The 23842-nt window shown below is 48.2% G+C and overlaps 1 protein-coding gene across 1 annotated transcript in view; it reads left to right on the forward strand.

The window, feature by feature from the left end:
* LOC119458932 (uncharacterized) overlaps positions 1–23842 on the forward strand; it is a 41460-nt gene that overhangs the window by 7651 nt on the left and 9967 nt on the right. The window contains exons 2-5 of the mRNA XM_037720786.2: positions 5984–6117; positions 6186–6262; positions 17332–17418; positions 22172–22210. Of these exons, the coding sequence (XP_037576714.2) occupies positions 5984–6117; positions 6186–6262; positions 17332–17418; positions 22172–22210 (337 nt within the window). The remainder of the gene's footprint in view (positions 1–5983; positions 6118–6185; positions 6263–17331; positions 17419–22171; positions 22211–23842) is intronic.

Genomic DNA, 23842 nt, shown 5'->3' on the forward strand with positions numbered 1-23842 from the left:
TCGTGGGGTAGGTGCAGCAGTTACTTCACAATGATTTTCTCTATAGGCGCGTTTACATGGATAGGTTTGAAGCGAATCATAATATTTTAAGGTATCACACGTACCCATTCGCCCACGTTTACATCACTGAGTTTTTTTCCCTGTTATAATTAGCGCTTACACTTAGGAGTAGCCTGCTTTTACTGTCGCGTCGTGAAATGCACCTAAAATACCTACAAGGTAACGGTTACATTCGTTCTGGTTCTTCTTCATTTCCTCTCGTGGAAACATTTGCGTGACGTTTCTTTTGGGGAAACGCAGCTTATTGTATCAAGATATTAAAATTTCCCAGCACGTCCGCATGTGTTGTAATGTCCAGTGGTAGGCGAATGCAGCCGTCTCGGCTTATATCTCCACAAAGGGGACCTGGCTGCGTTAACGCTGCCACTCAAACAACTCATCATAATGAGCCTATATTTATGTCCGCTGCAGAACAAACGCCTCTACCTGCGATCTCCAATTACCCCTGTCTTGCGCTAGCTGATTCTAACTTGCGCCTGCAAATTTCCTAACTTCATCACCCCACCTAGTTTTCTGCCGTCCTCGACTGCGCATCCCTTCTCCTGGTATCCTTACGCATTACATGGCCTGCCCAGCTCCGTTGCTTTCTCTTAATGTCAATTAGAATATCGCCTATCCCCTTTGCTATCTGATCCACACCGCTCTCTTCCTGTCTCTTAACGTTAGGCCTAACATTTCTCGTTGCATCGCTCTTTGTGCGGTCCTTAACTTGTTCTCGAGCTTCTTTGTTAACCTCCAAGTTTCTGTCCCACATGTTAGCACCGGTAGAATGCAATGATTGTACACTTTTCTTACACGACAGTGGTAAGCTCCCAGTCAGGATTTGGCAATGTCTGCCGTGTGCACTCCAACTCAGTTTTATGCTTCTGTAAATTTCCTTCTCATAATCAGGGTCCCCTGTATACATATTATTGACCTAGATAAACGCACGCCTTTACAAATTCTAGAGGCTGACTGGCGATCCTGAATTCGTGTTCCCTTGCCAGACTATCGAACATTATCTTTGTCTTGTTCATATTAATCTTCAACCCCACTCTTACACTTTCCCGTTTAGGTCCTCAATCATTAGTTGTAATTCGTCCCCATTATTGCTGAATAGGACAGTGTCATCTGCAAACCGAAGGTTGCTGAGATATTCGCCATTGATCCTCACTCCTAAGCCTTCCCAGTCTAAGAGCTTAAATACTTCTTCTAAGCATGCTTTGGAAAGATTGTGTCTTCTTGCCGGACCCCTTTCTTGATAGGTAACTTTCTACTTTTCTTTTGGAGAGCCATGGTATAGCTGTGGAATCTTTGTAGATGTTTGCCAAGACATTCACGTATGCCTCCTATACTCCTTTATTACATAATGCCTGCACGACTGCTGGTATCTTTATTGAATCAATTGCCTTTTCATAATCAATGAAAGCCACACAGAGAGGTTGATTGTACTCCGAAGATTCGTCGATTACCTGATTGATGACATGGATATGATCCATCGGCAGAATATCCCTTCCTGAAGCCAGCCTGTTCTCTTGGTTGACTGAAGTCAAGTGTTGCCCTCATTATACCGGAAACTTTATACAATACTGAAACCAAGCTAATGGTTCTATATTTCTTCAATTCTCTAACGTCTCACTTTTTATCGATTAGTAAAATGTTGGCGTTCTTCCAGCTCTATGGTCACTTGAAGTCGTGAGGCAGTGCGTATAAAGGGCCGCAAGCTTTTCAAGCATGATATCTCCTCCATCCTTGATTAAATCGACTGTTATTAAGTCTTCTCCAGCAGCTTTTCCCCTGGTCATGTCTTTCAAGTCCCTCCTAACTTCATCACTAGTTATAGAAGGAGCCTCTGTACCCTGTGCATCACTACTTCAAATGAAAGTAGCTTGGCTGCCCTGGGTACTGCACAGGTTCGTATAGAATTATGCTGCTGTTTTTATTATGTCATCGAACTTGCCGATGATATTACCCTGCTTATCTTCCAGTGCATACCTGCCTTGTCCGATGCCAAGTTTTTCTCTGAGTGATTTAATGCTGCGTTCATATTTTACGGCTTTCTACACTTTCCCACGTTATAATTTCGAATATCCCTTATTTTTTTCTTGTCAATCAGTTTTTACAGTCTAGACAATTCTATTCGATTTCTTGAGTTTGGCACTTTCATGCTATGTCGTTTCTTTATTAGGTCCTTTGTTACTTGGGAGAGCTTACCTACTTGTTGCCTTGGTGTCTTACCTCCCACTTCAATTGCTGCTTCTGAAATTAGCCTAGTTACGGTTTCATTCATTGCGTATATGTTATCGTCATCTTCCTGTTATAAAGCTGCGTATTTGTTTGCGAGCACCAGCCGGAACTGATCTGTTTATTTCCTTACTTCGTCTAGTTCGGCCTGTTTCTTCTAGAGTAATTTTATTCTTTCTTTCTTCAAATTGAGAGAAATCCTAGACCTCACTAACGTATGGTCACTGCACTTTACCCTACCTAACACTTCCACATCCTGGACTATGCTGAGATCGGCAGAGAATATGAAATCTATTTCATTTCTTGATTTACCATTATGGCTTTTCCAGGTCCACTTCCTGTTGTTACGCTTTCTGAAGAAGGTATTCATTATTCGGAGCCTACTTCTTTCCGCGAATTCTACCAACATCCCTCCTTTCGTGTTCCTAGAATCGATGCCGTAGTTGCCAATTGCTTGCTCGCCAGCCTGCTTTTTTCCCACTTTTGCATTGAAGTCACCCATGACAACAGCATACGGCGTTTGCACCTTTCTCATCTCTAAGTCAACACCTTCATAAAACTGTTCTATTTCTTCATCATCGTGACTGGAGGTTGGGGTGTAGGCTTGTACTACCTTCATTCTACACCTCCTATACAGCTTGATTACGACGACTGCTACCTTCTCATTAAAGGGACACTAAAGAGAAACAGGAAGTTCAGCTGGAATAAAATAGGGACCTTCAGGAATGCATGCAGTTGTTGTTGGGTGCAAAAATATGAGTTATTAGCGGAGAAATTCGTAAACAAAGACCAAATATCTCTTCGTCAATTTCTCTCACCCCAGATTTGGCGCTGAAGCAGTGTCGTCACAGATTTCGTTGCTCTCGGCGAATCAGAATGCGCCATGATACGTCACCGCTTGCGTAAACGGCCGAGGCACTGGATGCATCATGGCTGCATGCATGGTCGCTGCGTTTGCGTTCGCCGCGATGGATACCGTTGCTGCAGCTGAACTTTGCAACGAAGAGCTCGCCAGGGAAGCAGGACTGCATTTCAGCAATATTCAGTGAAACGGAGCGCGAAATGATCCTCCGTGGTCGAGCGGTAGGTGTTTCCGCGTGCGATGGCGGTGAGCCGCCGGCCGCGCCGGCGGAGAGCTTCGTTTTCGTCGACGGAAGTTAGAAGCGTCCAGTCCGCCAGGCGACGATGTTCCGGACAGAACAAGCGTAGAAAGTTGCGCACGTACTCGGCATGGTTATTTAGTGGCTTTATTTAATGGCATTCAGCACTCACCAAACCGCCAGTTTGCTGCTGCAGGGGCACTAATAGAGGGGAGTTGAAGGCCGCATTGAAGGAACAGCTGCTCGAGAAAGGACTGGCCTCTGGGGCACGCCAAGATACTTTCCGCTGGCCAGAAATGCAGAGAGCACACCATCGGTTTCTCTGGCTCTTTTTCCGTTTTATCATCGGCAAAGCACTGAGCCATTGCGAACGCCGGGGAGCCGGGGCTCACCGCGCGACACCACATGACAGGACACAATCGAGTCAACACTGCCACTGCCCCTGAGCAAGCGCCTTGGTCCATTTATACAGCCCTCAACACTACACACACGAGGCATTTGCTGGCTGTTTCGCGCGAAGTCAACGTTTTTCGAGCCACGCAACACGCAACCAAACACCGTAGAGCGCGGAACAGGCGCGCGCGACGATGCAGTGACCAAAAACGAAACTACGAAACTATCACGACCGGATGTATCGCCATGCCATTTTTTCTTATTTATTTAATTTTGTGCTAAACTTGTACTTCCTCGCTTGAAACGGTTTAAAAAGTTGGCAAATGCTGTTTATGTACGTTTAAGGTGTATTTAATTTTGCGTTTTATTAACAAAATCGCTCTCGACCAATCGCGACCGGCCTGCATTTGTAATCTCCGACGTCAGAACGTGTAGTGCGGGAAATTCGAAGGGGCGTCAGCACCTATCCTTCAGTTTTTCGCTATTTTCTCGCCTATTAAACATCTGTTTGCAGTAAGAATGGTATGGCTGTGATCGGGAAACGATAATGTACCATTTAAGCTCAACTTCCGGTTTCTCTTTAGTGTCCCTTTAATGCTGTTGTATCCATCAATGTTCCCCGCTATGTCTTTGTGGATTAGAAATCCTACCCCGTATTCTCTCTTATCTGGAAGACCTCTGTAGCAGAGGACGTAGCCGTTAGTTAGCACTGTATAAGCCTCACCAGTTCTTCTAACCTCATTAAGGCCAATAATATCCCAGGCAATACCTGATAATTCTTCAAATAGCCCTGCTAAACTAGCCTCACTCGATAGGGTGCGCGTGTTGAACGTTGCCAAGTTCAGTTTCGGTTGGTGGCCTGTCCGGACATAGAGATTCTTAGCACCCTCTGCCGCGTCGCAGGTCTGACCGCCACCTTGGTCAGGTGGGTCTGACCGCCAGCTTGGCAGCCGCTGGGGACTGAGGGCCATGGGTTGATTTTAGGAGTCATTAGGGAGGTAGCAGTCTAATACTGCACCAGGGAGGCCAATTCCTGTTCTGGTGAGGAAGTGACTTCGTTAAAGCTTATTGGGCCTTCCTAATTTGGTTGCACCTGGATTCGTATAGCCCCACTAGCTCACGGCGATATTTTTTGCCGGTGTCAGGCGCCACTTCATCCCTGAAAATGTAGTAGACCGGAGGAGGATTCAAACTTACGACCTTCAAATTAGAAGTCCATTTTTCTACCTCCGCTCCATGCCACCACCACAAGCAACTCATTTTTGTTAATCTCATTTATTGTTGACAAAAAGACAATGTTTAAACGCACGTCATGTACTCGCGAGTAAAAAAAAAAAAAAGTCACCTGCGGCCTGCTCTGGCAACCGCCATTTCTCCCGCTTCTTTTTTTTTCTTTTTTTTTCACATCCCGCAGTCCGATAACGGCCGCCACCGGTTGGTTGGCCGGCTGTGATCACGCAGCTAATGCTTCCTATAACTGCTCATACAACATGCCACTGCTTCCATGTTGCGCTGAAATGCGCATTTTCAATGTGAAGCTACCCCTCTTTGTCGTGTACGATGTGATACGACTTCCTAGTGAATTACCTCGTTTGCACAAAATGCGATACGCTTGAAAGTTGATACGATACATTTCTATCCCATTCATCTAAATGCAAGAAAACTTTAGGGGCAGACAGCTGTGATGGAAAAACACAGCAAAAGAGTTTTCCTATTTCCTTAGATTCTACGACACATTAACTGCACAGGAGTAGACAGAGTTGATGTTAATAACAGCTTTTGTTCCACAATCCCCTTACATTGTATTGCTCAGTCTTCAACATAGAAACCGTTTGCTTTTCAGTGCTCTACGCGTTGGAGGTGATCGGCGGAAGTCTCTGAAGTAATGTATGCTAACGTTTAGCCAAGGTTCCTTAATCCGCTTCACCTACCCTCTTTAACATTGATTGGCCACTCCGTCTTTACCCTCAGCGACGGTCTTCGTAATGGCATCGAGTGGTTTATCGAGCATTGCGTTGGTCTGTCGAATATTCAGCTGCCTGCCACAGCTAGTCAATGATAACCACGTTCTCCTCCAGCACAAATGCTACCACACCAACCGCGGTTGAAGCCTATTGTGCATCTATTTAAGAAATGTCGAATTTCTTCACTCCTAACTCACAAACTCTTCAGGTCACTCAAATATAATGTTTCTCGTTTACTTTCAGTTTCTTGACACAGATGAGAACATATGGACCGTTATAACTACAGCCAACGACAGTCTTGAATGCACAGTTGACCACAAAGAATTCATAAATCGCACTGATATATTATTTTCCAGGAAAGGTTTGACATCTAGCGGGTAAGCTAATTCATACATAGGCACATCAATTACATTGTATGAAACCTGGACCCTTTATCCGCTTGCAGGAATGTTACAACTAGCCTACAAGGGAAGTTTACTGGTCCATTTCCATATCCTAATAGCATGAACGTGGGGCTCAGAGGTAAGTTGCAAGACCCCTTTGCTGTTTCCTCTATTTATAAATTATTTCATAAGAAAATTCAAACACATATATAGGTTCCTTATAATGTTGATAAAAAAAAGTTCGAAGAGACCAGAGACAGTAACCTTTCGCATGAAATGAAAATGCAATAAACGTTTATGTTCGCTACGAAGCCAATATAATTCATCGCATCCTTAACCAGACCACGGTGGAAGAATATTTAGGTGTTGGCACTGCGCGCGAGCGAGCGTCCAGATTATGTTCGGCCGCGCGCGGGCGCACCGAGTAGCTCTGCTGCGAGCAGATAGATGGCGCCGCGGCCAGCGGTCCCAGCTTAGCGGCGCCGGCGGCTTGGCATTCCTCTGCCTCCGCTAAATTTTCGTTCATAGTGGAGTGAGTAAATCTCAAAGCGCGAAAAAAAATCGTTATTTCACATTAAAGTGATAAGTGTACCAGGCTTCGCTAACATGAAGGTTCCTTGTGCAGGGCGTGGATGACGTGAACACGGATCAATCGGGCAGCACTCAAAGCCCACTGAAGTTACCCTCGCGCGCGCAATTTGTTTCGTCCGGTCTAGCCGTTCATCCAAGCATAAAAAAATGAAAGTGTTAGCCCACGTGCTACCCCTCGATCAGAAGAAAATAGTGACTGCACCAGAAAATGTATTTCATGCTTATCGCTGCTTCCATTCACACTCAGAAAACCGTTCAATCATAGTTGCGCGAATTCAATGTGGCCGCGATATAAATTAAGAAATGAAACGGCGCAAGCTTCCGATATGCAATGCATTAGAGCAAAGTGGCTGTTCATGGCTAGAACTTAAGATGAGAATGCACATCAGCTATGTAAAAACTCTTTCAAATGGGAATTTATTAGGCGGGACGAAGGCAGGCGTCTATCTTGAATTAGAGCATCACTACCACAGTTTACTGATGAAAACCTGAGCAAATGCCTTTTTTATTCCAATTCCACTTAACATAGGCCGTGTATATTATTCACTGGGCTTTCGTTCATTGAGGACTGAGTGGCTCTTGCAAGATCTAAAAAAAGAGGTGACTTTCTTTTTTCTTAAATTGCATATGAGAATGTGCCAATGTAAGCGTGTTTGACAATGCATGCTACAGCCTGTCCACAAGTACTTACACCCACCACACAATAATCCCATAGACCTTTTATTTTTTATTTTTATTTTTTGCAAAGGCACAATACGAAAAAAACTTGTGCATGAAGCAGCTCGATAATTTTAATAGGTGACAACCACCCCAGAAGCTTGCGGTCTCATACACTCCCACAATGGAAAAATGTATAAAAACATGCAAGCGTGTAATATACACCGCACGCGCATTGTAAAAAAAATTCAGTAGCCAGGATGGAACAAATTTGAAAATCAGGCACACATCTGCACAGAAAACAGCAGTATTTTACAGGGTGCACAAATATTTCAAAATATGCAAATGTCACGTAGCTGGACAGAACCATAGTAATGTTGTTGCCGTCCCTTGGAGATACTCGGTTATTTTTTACATTCCGCCTAGTTAGATAATTAGTCGTATTTATTGATCAACTTCTCAATTATTATAATTAGATTAAAAGTGTCAATGAGAAAATTGTAGAGCAACATGAAAGACTCCCGATACAGCTTTGTATTGCTCAATACGCGCTACGTAGAAGTGTTTTTCCGAGCATGAAAGAAGCTCACGAGTACACGCAAAGTGCCTCGAGCGGCCAGTCGCGCGGCAATATTGCTGTATTCGCGGGTTTCGTTCACGCTCGGAAAACACTTTTATGTATCACGTATTGAGCAACAGAAAGTTATATTGGGAGTTTTCCACGCTGCTGTACAATTCTCTTGTTCATACTTTTTATCCAATTATAGCAATAAACGAGTTGAATAATGAATTATGAAAATAATTATGTAATTAAGCGGAATAAAAAAATAGTCTGAGTATCTCCAAGCGACGGCAGACAACATTACCTTGGTTCTGTCCAGCTACGTGACATTTACATATTTTCCAATCTTGGTGCATGATTGTAAACCACCCAGTATATATCTTTTACATGCAGCAAAATTTGCACAAACTACTGCGGCACACAGGAGGTTCTCTCTTCCGCAGCGGCTTTCGAGGTTTATTTGACCGTGTGAGGTTCTTTGGACAGTTTGGAAATAAGGTGGGAATCCTTTTATCGAGCGCTCCGCGTAATATTGCCACGTCTCTAGCGCGGCGATGACGACAGCATAAGACACATCGGCACTTATGAAAAACATAGCAAGAAGAAGAGAAAGCAGTGACTAGCGCGCGGTATTTTAAAACCGTCCGTTCTTGTTACTGCCTCTGCCGACAAGTGCGTTTCGCTTGTCCCTCGAGCTTTCGACGTCGTGACAATATGCCATCGATATCGTATCCTCTGAAAAATGGCTGGTGCAGACATGGTCGGTAGGCGTTAGAGTTCGGTCTGCCCTCAGATTTGCGCGGCGTCACTGCTCTAGACTGTGACCGCTGTCGGACGGCGCTTTGAATAAAGGCACACGCTCTGCACAAGTCACGTATCCAGAATTGCAGTTCGGAACGAAGCACCTTCTAGCCATTTCAAACGCCCCTCAGAAGGCCGCTGCCACCTTCGTAGAGGGCCCGTGGCGACAATACCCAAGCAAAAGCTCATGAAACAAACGGGAACAAAAATCGTGCCTTCAAAACAGCGCAACCGCACATGCAAGCAGGAAGGCGAAGCAGCGGCAGCACGCGCCTTGCCGCCGAGGCTGGGACCGCATACCGCAGCGCCCTCTACGACGGCGCCGAACCAGCTGCAACCAAGCTGAACATAATCTGGACGCGAGCGAGCGGCGCTTTCGCTCGCGTTGGCGGGAGAGTGTCAGCACCTCTCCTTATTCTTACACCGTGAACCAGACAAATGTTAACCATTCGCGGCTCTTTAGCGTGTCCTAAATCTATGTGCATAGACGAGCGTTCTTGCACTACGCCCCCATCTAATTGCGGTAGCGCCATCCGAGATTTTAGCATTCAGTGATGACCGGTACATGAACTTCTGATTTTGTTGTTTTGGAATACCTCCCTATGCTGTACTCTGCATTAGCTGACTCGGACGTTACAATGTGTTCTATTTTTTCACTGGCCTTTTTCGAAAGCTTTCGTCAATGCTCTATTGTAACTGTACAGCAGCAAACGCTGAGGTGGTCCTTAGTTCTTCCTTTTTTTTCTTAGTCCAATACAAGCTTTTAATGTGATTAGCACTGTTTGCTTATTTCAATCGTATTGAGCCTATCTATCTATCTATCTATCTATCTATCTATCTATCTATCTATCTATCTATCCTCTTACATCAAACCAGGGAATCAAGTTGTCTGCCCGCTTGGCTCACTAGGTCACGCCTTCAACGCCGACCCATTGACATATGTTATCTGATAGCTTGGGCCGCTAGGTACGAGCTCACGGTCGCCATACCGCCGTCATTCTAACTTTGTACTCCGTAGGACTCTCGTCCTGCCTTCATCGTAGCACCATCGTTGTCATTAAGTCGTCATGCGTTCCTTGTCACACCATGTGGTCACATCGCTGTCGTGATGCCTTCGTGATTGTTCTATTGTTGCTATTCTAGCTTCGTCATCGGACTCTCCTGATGCAGTCGTCGTCGCACCACCGTATTCATACAGGCTTCATGATACAGTCGGCGTCACGCTAGTGTCTTCATACAATCCTCGTGACCCCATTGCCCTCATAATGTTTTCATGCCATCGTTGTCGATGTGTTGTGGTAATACAGTCGTCGTCATGGATTCATTTTCATACCGTCGTCTTCATGCCATCATGATCGTTTCATCTTCCTCATTCTAACTTCGTCATCCGATTCTCGCCATGCCATCGTCGTCAGGCCATCGTCATCGCATAGTAGTCATCCTGTGAATGCCATCATGCCGTCACTGTGACGCTGTCGTTTCACCATCGTCATCACTTGAGTAATGGCATCCCATTATATCAACCCATTATTTCACTCCTGCAGCTGCGGCGTATGGCACGGCTGAGCGCGGTCACTCGGGCCCTATCTTGAAAGCGATCTGTGATGGGGACAGAGTACACGGAGTGCTGATAGCTTAGTGTGCGCTGCGTTTTCGCCGCTTAGTTCGCGTTGAAGCGAGACGCAACACGCAGGTCAATTCGCTCGCTGCTGCTGCAGCGCACTTCCTGACTCCAGCGTTTTGACAGCGAGCTCCCGCGGTCATCTAGTGAGATGCGTTCAGGTTTCATTACGCGCGCGTGACAGCATGAGTGTTAATTTATTGATTAAGGGAATGTTTACAAGCTTATACGCTGATAAAACTACTATCCTTCCCTCGTATAGCTGTCTACAAATTTGCTACCGCAATCGATGCTTCACCTTTCGGGCGAAACTGCGACTTTTTTAAACGAAGATTTATAGGCTCACAGTTTAGGCGGTGGTGGTGGTGGTGGGGTCACGCTGAAAAGTGGGCCGATCCTGGTGATGGTGCAGAAAGGGTCCAAGCTCAATGGAACATACCAGGGACAAGAAAGAAGGAAAAAAATAAAGCAAGGAGGAAAGGAAGGAATACATAAAGAAATAGAGAAAAAAAGAAAGAAATCACGTGTGGCGCACACCCGCATTGGATATGCTTTACGCGTGATCACGGATCACGTGACACGCGGATCACAGGACACGCGCGCGACCAATCAGGCTCGTTTGGTGTGTCGCGAGGATGGACATGGAAGGAAAGTGGGTTGGCGCGCGCTCCTCCGGGCTTTCCTCGCCTCAGATAAGTTTCGGCGAACAGATGGGAAGGCCCCGCGTGGTGCGTTCTGCAAAGGAGCAAGCTGCGTTTGATGAACCTCGGCGTGAACTCGCTCGGGAAAGGGCTCGTCGTCGACGTGCCGATTCTAGCGTGAGCGCTACCTTAGTCGAGGCTTGCCGTCAGCGAAGAGCCAACGATCCCGAGGCGAGGGCTTCCGCAGCCGACGCTCGCCGTCAGCGACGATCAAAGAATCCCGAGGAGACGGCTTCCGGAGCCGAGGCTCGCCGTCAGCGACGATCAAAGAATCCCGAGGAGACGGCTTCCGAAGCTGAGGCTCGCCGTCAGCTACGATCAAAGAATCCCGAGGAGACGGGTTCCGAAGCCGAGGCCCGCCGTGAGCGACGATCAGAGAATCCCGAGGAGACGGCTTCCGAAGCCGAGGCTCGCCGTCAGCGACGATCAAAGAATCCCGAGGAGACGGCTTCCCAAGCCGAGGCTCGCCGTCAGCGACGATCAGAGAATCCTGAGGAGACGACTTCCGAAGCCGAGGCTCGCCGTCAGTGACGATCAAAGAATCCCTAGGAGACGGCTTCCGAAGCCGAGGCTCGCCGTCAGCGACGATCAAAGAATCCCGAGGAGACGGCTTCCGAAGCCGAGGCTCGCCGTCAGCGACGATCAGAGAATCCCGAGGAGACGGCTTCCGAAGCCGAGGCCCGCCGTGAGCGACGATCAGAGAATCCCGAGGAGACGGCTTCCGAAGCCGAGGCCCGCCGTGAGCGACGATCAAAGAATCCCGAGGAGACGGCTTCCGAAGGCGAGGCCCGCCGTGAGCGACGATCAGAGAATCCCGAGGAGATGGCTTCCGAAGCCGAGGCCCGCCGTGAGCGACGAGCAGAGAATCCCGAGGTGAGGGTTTCCGAAGCCGAGGCTCGCCGTCATCGACGAGCTGCAGACCCCGAGCTGAGGGTGCGCGACGTCGATTGCAAACGTCAACGAAGAGCAGCGGTCCCAGTTCTTAGGGCTTCCGAAGTCCAGGCCAAACGTGAGCGAAGAGCTGCCCACCCTGAGTATACGGAAAATGGAGCTGAACGTCACCGACAGCGTCGTGTACGAGGCTAACGCTACAGCTGACCACCACCTCTTAGAAGGGGGTTCCCATTACCTAGCTGTAGCTCCGGGGGAAGGGTAGGTTCCCATTTCCTTGCTCTACGATGAGCACGCCGAGGAACTGTCCGTTCCTCAGATATATCTGGGTCAGCCTCGCAAAATTCTCGGCCCGCACGCAACCCCCTCTACCAAAGCAAGCAGTGAAATAATTCGTACAGACAGGCGTGGAGTCGAGCCTGCGCATGTGTTATACATGGCCATGAAGGTTATGCGCGACAACATCGTGGAGAAAACGGTAACCTTCCGAACAAACAACCACGCTAACCGTATAACCCGACAGCAACTAGAGAGTGGTGAATTCATGCGCGAGGCCCTCGACCGGGACATGGCCTTCATGCGAGGAATTCCCAACGCCATACACTACTGTCAGGAATGAAAGAAGGAGGTTTTTGCCATGATTCGGGAACTGGGCAAACCAACCACCTTTCTGACGCTGTCCGCATCCGAGGTTCACTGGGATCGGCTGATCGAACCGCTAGAACGTCTGCGTGTGAACGGTGACATGAGCCAGTGTAGGTCAGTGCAACACATGCCGTTTCTGGACCGCATCCAGCTGTGGAACAATGACCCAGTGGCATGCGCCATTTACGTTAATCTACTCGTGATCCTCAACATTCTCAAGGATAGTCGGCTCTCCTCCTTCGTCGTGGTCGATTACATCAAGCGGGTCGAGTTCCAGCAGCGAAGCAGCCCCCACGTCGATGTCCTGCTGTGGTTGGACGTCTAGCACACACTTTACAGGAAATCCACCAGGCATTGGAACACACACAATACGACAGCTTACAACAATTCTCCAACCAATTCGGCATTGATTCGGAAGCCCAGTACTTCGACGTTCTTCGAGCATGTGTGTCTCGGCCCTGCATCGTTCACAGGCGCACATGTATTTACAGGCAACCCTGGATCCTTACGAGTGCTCCGACGTGTCACCGCACATTACGATATCCAGTCCACCGAACGGGGTGTCGTAGTTGAAGCTGATAACATTCCTGCCTGCACAGTTACCACCGTGTAAATCAAATGAACAACAACTTTGTCTGCCAGATTTAATTTTTACTTAATGCTTCTCTACATGCACAAAAATCACCAGGCCTTCCCCTGTCGAGAAAATGAGGGTAAGCGAAGCTTGTCGTGTGTGGATCTGACCTTCGTCAGGGTAACGTAATGTTCACGCCATGTCACGGTGATGAAACATAAACACTTATTAAATGTATGCATCGAGGGAAGGAAACGTATTCAACGCTACGGAAGGAAACGTTGCACGAAAGGGAAAGAAAAGTAGAAGGAAAGGGCAGGACAAGCACCACGAAAGGGAAGGAATAGTAGTAGGGAAGGGAATGTAGTAGTTAGGTACACACACGACAAGCTTCGCTTACCCCCATTTTCTCGACAGGGGAAGGGATGATGATTTTTATAATTCATCGTAATCATACTGTGGTTATTCATTCTTGAATATGCTGCCGTTGTCATGCTGTCGTTGTCAGACAGTTGCTATCATGCTTCCGTTCTCATACGGTCCTCGTCATGCCGTCATGGTCGTGATATCGTCGTCATACACTTGTCATCTCCGTAATTAAATGTCGTCGTCGTCCCGCTGTCGTCGTTATAACATCATTACAATTTCCGCCTGGTCATCTTATTGTCGTAGTGCCATCGCCTTGATGTCGTCGTTCCATCGACGTAATTCCTTCTTTGTCATTCCATCGTCGCCACTCCGCTTTCATCAAATAGTTGTAATGCTGCCATTCGCATGCGCATGCCAAGCGAGTGCCATAGCAAAGTGCTACAAAACTGGATTAGAGCACTGCACGGGCCGATCCGGGCCCGGCCCGCGCCCGTTTAGCCGTTGGGCTGCCCGCCCGAGCCCGGCTCGAAACCAGCCCGAACCCGGCCTGAGACCGAAAAAGACAACCGAGCGGCATTAAAAAAAATGAAGAAGCGAATGAAAGGAATTTATTCTTAAGGCATAAATACGTGTCACATGCAATTATGAACACCATTTGAGCAGTCTGAACGCAAATACCAGCGCGCGAAGTAGTATGAATGACCCTGCCGAACAGTATCGCCAGCACTTTCTAACGGCGCGACCTTGATGCGGCGCAATCCACTTCTATCGCAGCGCCGCCACAGTATTTTTCCACGTCGGGCACCTCACTGCACTGCAAGGAATGCTCCGCCCCAGCCGCTCGTCCCACTTTAGCGTATCCTAGTACACTATAGCCGAAGCGCAGCCACGACAGGGCGTGAGCGCAGTAATAGGTGGAGTAAATGGAGAAAGAAAGCTTCTCATTACTCCGTGGTGAAGCGTAATGCACTGCTGCTAGGCGGCCGGTTGAAAACATGTGTGCAATCATGGATGGACGCAGTGCCATATTTCTACCGCGTGACGAATTATCTTATCTGACCAGTCATCGTTTGGTTTTCAAAAGCACCTGAGCACGCAGGACGTGCTCATTCAGATCAAAGGTTATGAAACAGACTCGCCACGCGCCATCCTGGCACTTGACCTCAAGGGAACTCTTGACAACGTCTCCCACGCCAGCATCCTGACCAACCTCCAGGGCACTGGCTGTGGAGAACGGGTCTACAACTACGTACGGGGCTTTCTAATGGATATGAAAGCGGAAATCAAAGTGGGGAAGGAAGTATCCCGGCTCATCGAGCTGGGCAGTAGAGGGACCCCTCAAGGCCTTGAGGCGAAAGGGGCCGAGCCGGCTCCGTCTTTTCGCCCCATGAGTGCCAACATGGCACTCATGATGTAATTAATATGACACCGCACTGCGATACAAGGACGTAACACAGTATGTATTAAGTATGACATGGCACTCGTGAGCCTGCCGAAGGCGCTCTAAGCAATTGGAAGCTTGGCGCACACGCTCTACGCCGACATCTCGCTCTGAATGACGAAGGCAGCATCCCCCAGATGGATGCAAGACCGCTGCAGACGGCGGCATCAGTGATGGACAAATATGCCAAGGAATGCGACCTAAGATGCTCGCCGCAAAAGTCGGAACTGGTGGTAGTCCGGCAGCGGGCGCCGAATAGACTCAATGATGACATTAAAGTGGTTCTAGATGGAGAAGACATTGTGGCGGACCCCCGTGTAAAGATCCTGGAACTGGTGATACAAACAAAGAAGGTGGAAGCATCTGTGAGAAAGCTAAAACACACGACAGAGCAAATTTTGCACATGCTCTGCAGAGTGACGACGATACGTTGAGGACTGAAAGAGAGCGACACGACACCCTGAGGTTCGTATCGAGCTTTAATGGTGTACCGGATTTCGTACGTGGCACCGTGTCTCCTGCTGAGCATAGCGGAAAGGAAGCAGATCGACGTGATAATCCGAAAAGCAATCAAGCATGCCACCGGAGTTCCGATGAGTGTCTGCACGGACAAACTCATGAGGTTGGGCCTGCATAACACAGTGGACGAACTGGTCGAGGGCGACCTCTCCAAGCAGAAGCATTGTCTAAGTCAAACGAAGGCCGGCAGAAGAGTTCTGAAAAAGAGCGGCTGGGAGGCGACGAGAAAGACGGAACGAGGACAACTATGAGACAACTGGCTCGAAGCCATCAAGGTGAAACCACTCCCCAAGAACATGAGCTCAGCACACCACAGCGGCAGACCGGAGGCCAGAGCTAAGAAGGCTTACAACAGGCTTCTGGCTGGGCAGGAGGGAGTAATCTTTACAGACTCCTCCAAAGGAAGAGGAAAACGCTGAGCGACCGTACCGGTGACAACCAAAGAAAAGCTGATAACGTGCGCGACGGCAAAAACAAACGACGGCGAAGAAGCAGAAGAGCTGGCGATTGCCCTGGCTCTCAATGTACCCGGCAGGACCAGAGTGGTCACAGACTCGCAACAAGCGCATAGAAGTTTCCAGTCGATCTGGGTGTCCCGGTTGGTGCTTCGGGCACTCAAAGACAAAGAACCTCCGAAAGGAAAAGAGATAGAATTAATCTGGGTTCCGGCCCACTCCGCAGTGGAGGTTCCGGCCCACTCCGCAACGAGTTTGCCCACCAGCAGCCCCAAGGGCTGTCACACGGGGCCACAGCCCCGAAGAGGGAGGTGGAAAACTCAAAGAGCCAACCACTTTTTTTGACGCCGGACGTGCGACTGTCGCCGCTGGGCGACGTTCGTCGCCTAGACGCCGGTCGTTGTCTCCATGAAGCCCAGTGTTCACACTACTCTGATATACTTGAAGAAGAGGGACGAGAAAAGGAGAGAAGGGGTGTGCTGATCCGGGCATGACGGTGACGACGTTGTGAAGGCTGCAATTGCTGTGCCTCGCCATGCGTCATAAAGTCGTTCTTTATTCTAAATCTGGTCATCGGCCAAGCTGGTGCGCTTAGCATAGAGAAAAAAAATGCTTCCGCGGACGTTGTAAATACAGCAGATCTAGCTTCAGCAGTTTCTGTATCTTTCACATCTGCAAAGCTTACTTCATACAGTTAAGAGCGAGTGCCAGCGCCCGCAGCTCTCGTGTTCTGTCATCTGACAGTCAACACGTCGACAAGGCATACATCTCTGACGTTTTTTGAGCTATATCTCACCGCGCGACATGTAACATATATGCTCTTATAATTCAATGAGAACAGCGGGGTCAGAGTAAAACCGATATTTGCAGTTATCAAAAGTAGGCGCTCACCTTGTTTTCAATTCCTTTTCATTGCCCCTTCCTTTTTGCTCGTTCTGAACTGCGCTACAAGCCTAAAAGTCATAGGCGAACAATAAACGACTGAAGCTTCAAACAACATTCCGGCAAGGCGACTTGCCTACTGTTGTTTATGTTCTTTATTGGTAGCTATAATTTAGTAGTATAGGGACTAAGATATCTAAAATACGAAGCAGAGCTTAAGTACCTCGCAATACCATTTCCTACACTAGTAACTTGCGGCGACTAAACGCAACTTTATGAGGAGAAGGGAAAAAACGGAGAAAGTAGGGATGTTAACCAGAACAGCGTTTGGTTGGCTACCCTACGCTGGTGCATAGAAAAAGAGGGATGGAAAAGTGAGAGCGATGAAGCAAAGACGCGTTGAATTCGCGCACGCGCGTAGAGGTGTAAAGCCTGTATGCGACACACGAAAAAGTTATTTTGAGTACCTAGTCTAATGACCTTTGTGCAATTACCATAGGTGAAGATCCTACCAGCGTGGAAGAATTAATATATCAAGGAGACGGCAACAAATGCGGTGTGTTTGAGCTCCGCAACCTAACCAGGGGTACGTAAAATGGACCAAAGCGCTTTAAAACTTGAAAAAATGCACTTGACTTTCTTCAAATTATGGAGAGGTGAGACATTGGAGCTACTTTCAAGTGATTACCTGTACTACAGCAATAGGTATTGTAAATTTACTAGATAAATTTATTAGAGAAGTAATTTAGGAATCAGGAGTGCTACTTTACAGCGAAATCAGGCCCATATATTTATTGCGGGAATAAGCCGGAACAAAAAAAGAGAGAAGCGAGAGACTATGCTGGAAGTAGCGAGTAACTCCGTTTCATACATCAGGTGCAAGGCTGTGGAAGCTACGCAAGAAGTATGTTCACCAAAATTTATCGCACCATGAGTTCCGTCTATGCTTCGCTGCGCGCCAGCGGAATTTGCTCGCGCGAGCTTGCACATGAGGCTGCCGCGAAGGGCTGCAAAAATGAAGAACAAAGAAAAGCAAATTGATCTAAAACAACGTGTTAGGAGCCGTGCGAGTACATGGTTTGTGTGTTTCTAAGGCGCAAATTCATTTTTCCGTTCAGAACTGAGCTTATATGAAGAACATTTTCACAAAAATCGGTCAATAAACACCGAACTATTTCTAAGGGCGAAGGCAGCCACTGCAAAAAAAAAAAAGAAAAAAGAGCTTGAAACAGCGAATCTGGGCGATAGTAGCCCAGCATTTTCCGGAAGTGCGCGCGAAGTTTTCATCTCATTACTCATGATGATGATAATTGCTTTTCGGGCGTCCCACACTCACGGCCGTCACTGCACGTTGCACAGCGCAGCTTGCAACACCGACATCTAGGGAGCCTACATGCAACCCGTTGCATGTAGGCTCCCTACCGACACCGCGTTCCAATGCCGACACCGCGTTCCAAGAGACCCGCTCCAGGAATGCGTTTCTGTCTCGCTCTTCACCTCGCAGAGCACGAGCGTACGAACGCGCCATCTGTGCACGAAGACGACGACGCTCGAACGCAATCATATGGTTCGCATAAAATGCATGCTCTGCAAGCGTGACTGTATAGCCTAGTGGTTACGATGCTAGCTTTCGGACCGGGGGCTCGAACCGCCTCGAATCCCGCCTCGGCAAGAAAGTTTATTTTAACACGAAAGTGTTTTATGCCGGGGTCCACCAAGACTTCACTGACGTATTTCCGTCACGGAAATACGTCAGCTTACAATGTACACGAACATAATACAAAGAAAGAAACCAGAAGAAAAAGTTCCACAAACATGCAAAATCTGGAAATCGAACCCACGACCTCTCGGTCCGCGACGATAGATCGCCGAGCGTTTAACCCATTGCGCCACAAACGCATTTGTAGAGAGCTACACAGACGCGCCTTATATATCTAACACTCCTCCGTGTACCCGCGCTCTTGCTCGGGGCGGTGCCGCCGCCTACGAGCAGAAAACAGACCTACTGCATTATGACACTAACGCGCACCGACAGTGAACGCTTCGGTGGTCTCAGCGCTACGACGCCTCGATGCCAGCATTCGAAGGGACGCTGGCATCAAGAAGCACTACCAACGCCAGGTGGCGTTCACCGTACTCAGCACAGCGGAGCGTGGCCTCCGCAATTAGCTCTGAAAATGTTTCTGAAGTTGATCGCGGAGGCTGCAATTACGACGCGCTGTACGCGCTGATTTGACTCGGTGACGATTCAGTTACGTGCTTTGTCTTGCGCGTTGTATTAGTGTGTCAGTTACGTGCTTCGTCTTTCGCGTTGTGCTAGCGTGTGCAGCGTAGTGCAGCTTCCATATGCACGACGGTTGCTCATGGTCATCGACGTTGGTAGTCGTGATGGAGGAGACGTGCCACCAGGCGTCACCGTGGGTGCATCAACGCCTAAGGGCGCTTTAGCCACAAAACACCAATAGACATTATATATCAATGTACAATAAACATTACACTACTTCTGTGAAGACACGTTTCACTTTCGTGTTCTATACCGATTCCTATATAAGAGGGATCAACCACATTTTTATTTTATTTCTTGGTAGTCTCCTTGCTACGCACCAGAAATTACGGCTGGCTTAAACAGCTTCGCTGTTAAAAGTATCTCTAGCCTCCACAGCGTTGCACCTGATGTATGAAACGGAGTATAGTAGCGATAGTACCACAGCGTCCGTACCGCAGCGTCCGTTCTCCAAAATGAGTTCTAACGCGATAGCGTTTAGGGCCCCGTGCCGCAGAAAATCCGGCGTCGGCAACCGGCGTGTCATCGCGGGTGGCAGAGAAAATCATCCAACCTTATCGATCGCGCAGGCCCTCCACGTGGTGCAAGGTTTTGGTGAACAAAAATTTAATTTCTCACAGGGAAATCCGTCAGAAAAAAGTCGCAGTTTCACCTGAAAGGCGAAGCATCAATTGCGATAGCAAATTTGTAGAGAGCTATACGGAGTAAGGATAGTAGTTTTATCAGCTGTATAAATTTGGACATGCAGCAGCAGCAGCAACACGCAGAACTGTTGTCGACGCCGTCGGCGTTTTGCCCGCGTTCGCACAAAATGCGTGCGGCGTTGGTGACTGTTGCCGGAGCCTCTGATATAAATAGGAACTTGGTTCCGCAGCTAAACGTCGCCTCCCTTCCCTCCCCCCCACGGCCTTTCGCGCGTCGGAAGAAGGCGCGTTTGCTCTACATATATGGTGATTGTAAAGGAGGAAAGAGACGCCTACTTCTGCAGCCCTTAAGGGAGCACGGCGCAGAACGGGCGTTTGTTCTCCGCCGTGCGTTCACTCCCCGTGAAAGCGCGCGTCCCTCGCGCCCTTTCACTCGCACACACAGCGTTCGGCGGCGCGCCGCGACGATTTCATCTCCATTGACGTCATACGGAACCTCACGGCGACGGCGACGCCGACGGCAGAAATCTGCTTTGGAGTTTCCATATAATTGCTATCGCAATAAAATGGTAAAGTACGACTTTACCAATCGGCGTCGGATTGTAATTTGAATGTAGGAGAAAACCTAACTCTGCTACGAGGAAACTCAAACATTTCTACCAGACGTGCGCACGTCGGGGCAATCGCAAGCAAATAATAAAATAATAAAGAAAAGGTGCTAGGGCCGTCACATTTTAATATAAGACCACTTATATTGCCCCCGGATTAAACGTCTTTTCAGCAATGCATTTCAGTTTAAAAGTGAAGCCGACTTTAAGGGGATCGGTGTAAGCTTGGTCTCTGTAAGCTGGCTTTCCCACGTTCATTGCTGCAGTGAATGAAGCCTACTTGCCGTATGCGAACGATGCGATGCCAACGGGTCCCGATAACGCTATCGCGTTCTACTTTTAAAGACGAAGCTTAAGCGTCCTCCAAGTTGTTTATACAATTTACGTTTTCTCACAATAGGAATTGACACTCGTGGTGTTTCGCGCTCTCGGCACCGGCACCGTGCTGCCGAGCTATCGACGGTGAGTGCGTGGGCCAGGCTTGTAGGGTTTGAAGGTCTTCAGTGAGGCGCAGTGCGTTTAGCTGCAAAAACGAGGAAGCCAAAAACGCGCTGTAACGTTGCGCTCAATCGTTTCTGCAGCGCCACACCCGTCATGGCGTTTTACGTTTGCAAAAAATATTTACCTCACGCAGGATTGCTTTAGAGCGAAGCTCTTAGGCGCCAGTTCCTGGGTTCTGCGTCGGCGTCCCTCAGCGTAACCGCACGAACATGCTCGTGCCAGAGTTCGCGCGTTCGTCATCGTCTTCTTCCACAGCTGGCTACGATGCCGATCATCTTGCCAGCGTTCCCACCCTCCCTCTGCGAAGCCACTGACGGCACCGGCCCATTCCAGTCGGTTCGGTAATTTTGGTTTACAAAAAATCGCCGACGATTACAATACCCCCTAACTCAAAATTTAAGCGTAGCTCTATACGTGTTTTCACTTCGCGACATATTGGCAGGCGCGTACAATTTGTCTCGTGCGACACGTTCCCAACGGAGCGAAGTGTGACGCGACTGCCTCGCGAAGCGTGAAGATCGCGAGAGGCAGCGCTTGGCTGTCGCGTAGGCGCGATTCACAGCAGCCGCCGCCGACAGACATCTGCGCATGCAGCGCTTTGTTTTGATGCGCTCGCCGCATGCCTTATCGATGGCGTCATCGGTGAGCAGACGACACGCGCTACTCCGGCGCAATCTCGTAGCGATCGTCATATATATATATATAAGTGGTTCTTGAGGGAAAGGGAAAGGTTGGCGCTATCTTCTGCAGCCCTTGAGGGAGCACGGCTCAGCGCCAGCGATCGTCACCGCAGAGCACGTCTTGCGCGGCACTCCGCTTTCCACCTCCCACCTTCGCCATACTCTCCTTCTCCACTTTCTCATCATGCTTCCGCTGATGCTTTCTCATCATGGCTTTCATCGCGCTTTCATCGCTCTCGCCGTCTTTCATCTCCCGCTGCGCACTCGCTCTTTTATCTTTTGCTGTGCTTGTTCGCTCGGATACGCCGAGGTAGGACGCGTGACGCCGACGCTCAACGTACAGGAGCAAGCGCCTAAGAGCTGCGCTCTAATTCTTCGCCTCAGTATATCGCGAAGTGAAAACATGTATACACGTGCGCTCAAATTTCGCATTCTGGAGTATCGTAATCGTAGGACTTTGTTATTATTAATTCTTTTACTGACAAAACTCTCATAACTCAAATATATAGGCCTGATTTCCTGTTCATAATTTTTACCTATTCTGAAAGTAAATAAAGGCTACACTAGCGTTATGTTTCCATACGCATAACAGCTGACGCAGCAATGTACCTTTTTCTTCCAGTGATCACCGGACCTTGCTATTATTTATATAACGGACCATGTGAGTACATAGCTGATAACGCGTATGACTTTCATGTGCCACGTGCCCTTACGTTTCGCAGGACGAACCTTTGCAACGCTCACTGCTGCTGTGAGGACGTGTCTTAACGTGCTTATAGGCAGCGATCGCATAAGTTGATATTACTTCACCTTCAATGCGCAAGAGGTGAAAAATCAGTAAAGATGAGCCCAGGTTTACGCTGTATTTATTGCCGAACAAATGCGATTACACCCGAGCAGAATTTGTTTAATCTGCCGTCATTACCATCGGAAATTGCATACACGTTGAGCAGCATTCGCTCATATTATTAAAGAACTATATTTGTGGCGCATATGCTTGACACTTCTCAAGAGTGGGGTAGTATTGTTCTGATGCAAGAAGTAAGCACGTCGTTATGTTTTGAAGTGTAGAAGGGGTACATAGAAATGTTGAACATGAGGAATAAGAATGAGTCTTGTAGCTTATTGCTCTTGGAGGCCTATTTCAATACCAAAGAACACGCAGTGGCTTTTTGTTACTGCCGTGCTATTTACGGGAAGGATATCGTTACAACAAGCATTGAGAATTATATGCAAGGCAAATACACTGAGGTTAATCAGACACATATCCACATTCTATCCTGCGTGAGGTGAACGGGAAAAAAGGGAGAAAATGTATTTGTATCAGCGATACATCTGTTGCTCTGTGCAACCAGCGTCGGTTCCTTGACTGTATGTTCACAATAGGCATGTTTGTTTTTTGCTATTTCATATCCGATGTCCGATTGCTATGTGCGATTGTATCTGCACACCCTGGCTCCTTTCATATAAAACTACAGCCGCCTGATTAGAGCAAACTAGTTGCGAATGGGCGCTCTTTTCTGTGCCTGTCAATTTTTTTTCCTTTATAACTTGCATCCCATTCGCAACTAGTTGGCTTTTGCTGCTTTTTTTGACTGGCATCTGTATAGTATGTGCTTTTATCGTCTGTCTGCTGTATTTGTTCTTTTTGGCCGCCGTTTTCGATTCTTTTCCGGGTGCATATTTCTTGCTATGGGGTCTACTGTTATCCTTGGCAAATCATTCCATGATGGTAATTTCGCTGAGATTAGGGCTACGTTAGCGGTTTTGTATCCCAGTCTGTTGGAGGACAACTGCTCTTTTTTGTTTAACATTTCAAAACTTTAAAAATAAAAGCCCGCACCACCACAGCAGGCTTGACTGCCAATAGACAAATTAATAAAAAGGTGATGCAGCAGCATCCCAAAGGAATTCAAAGAATCGCCAATTATCAAAAGAAAGAGTGAAGGCAAGCCTGAAGTATATGACAAAAACACAAATAGGCATACATGATTTACGCTGTTTTAAGAGGCGGCACAAAGTCTAAGAGCTGCCTACTAGGAATAAGTGGTTAAGAAGGCGCCCGCAGCGCCGAAGCTCAAGCAGGGAACCTAACAGCCCCCCAGGGCCACCCACGCGCCGCCCCGGCAGCACCCGCGGCATGCGCGTAGTTTTATTGAGAACTTGACGGCTGGTGTCATCCGTGCGGACTTCGGCACGCTGCGATTGGACAGGATCCAGATTTGGGTAGGTGCCGCCGGCGCCGCCAATCAGGATGGACAACTGCGAGGTCGGAGGCCCGAGCGACCTTCCG

This window comes from Dermacentor silvarum, chromosome 7 (genome assembly GCF_013339745.2).
Source record: "Dermacentor silvarum isolate Dsil-2018 chromosome 7, BIME_Dsil_1.4, whole genome shotgun sequence".
Lineage (NCBI taxonomy): Eukaryota > Metazoa > Arthropoda > Arachnida > Ixodida > Ixodidae > Dermacentor > Dermacentor silvarum.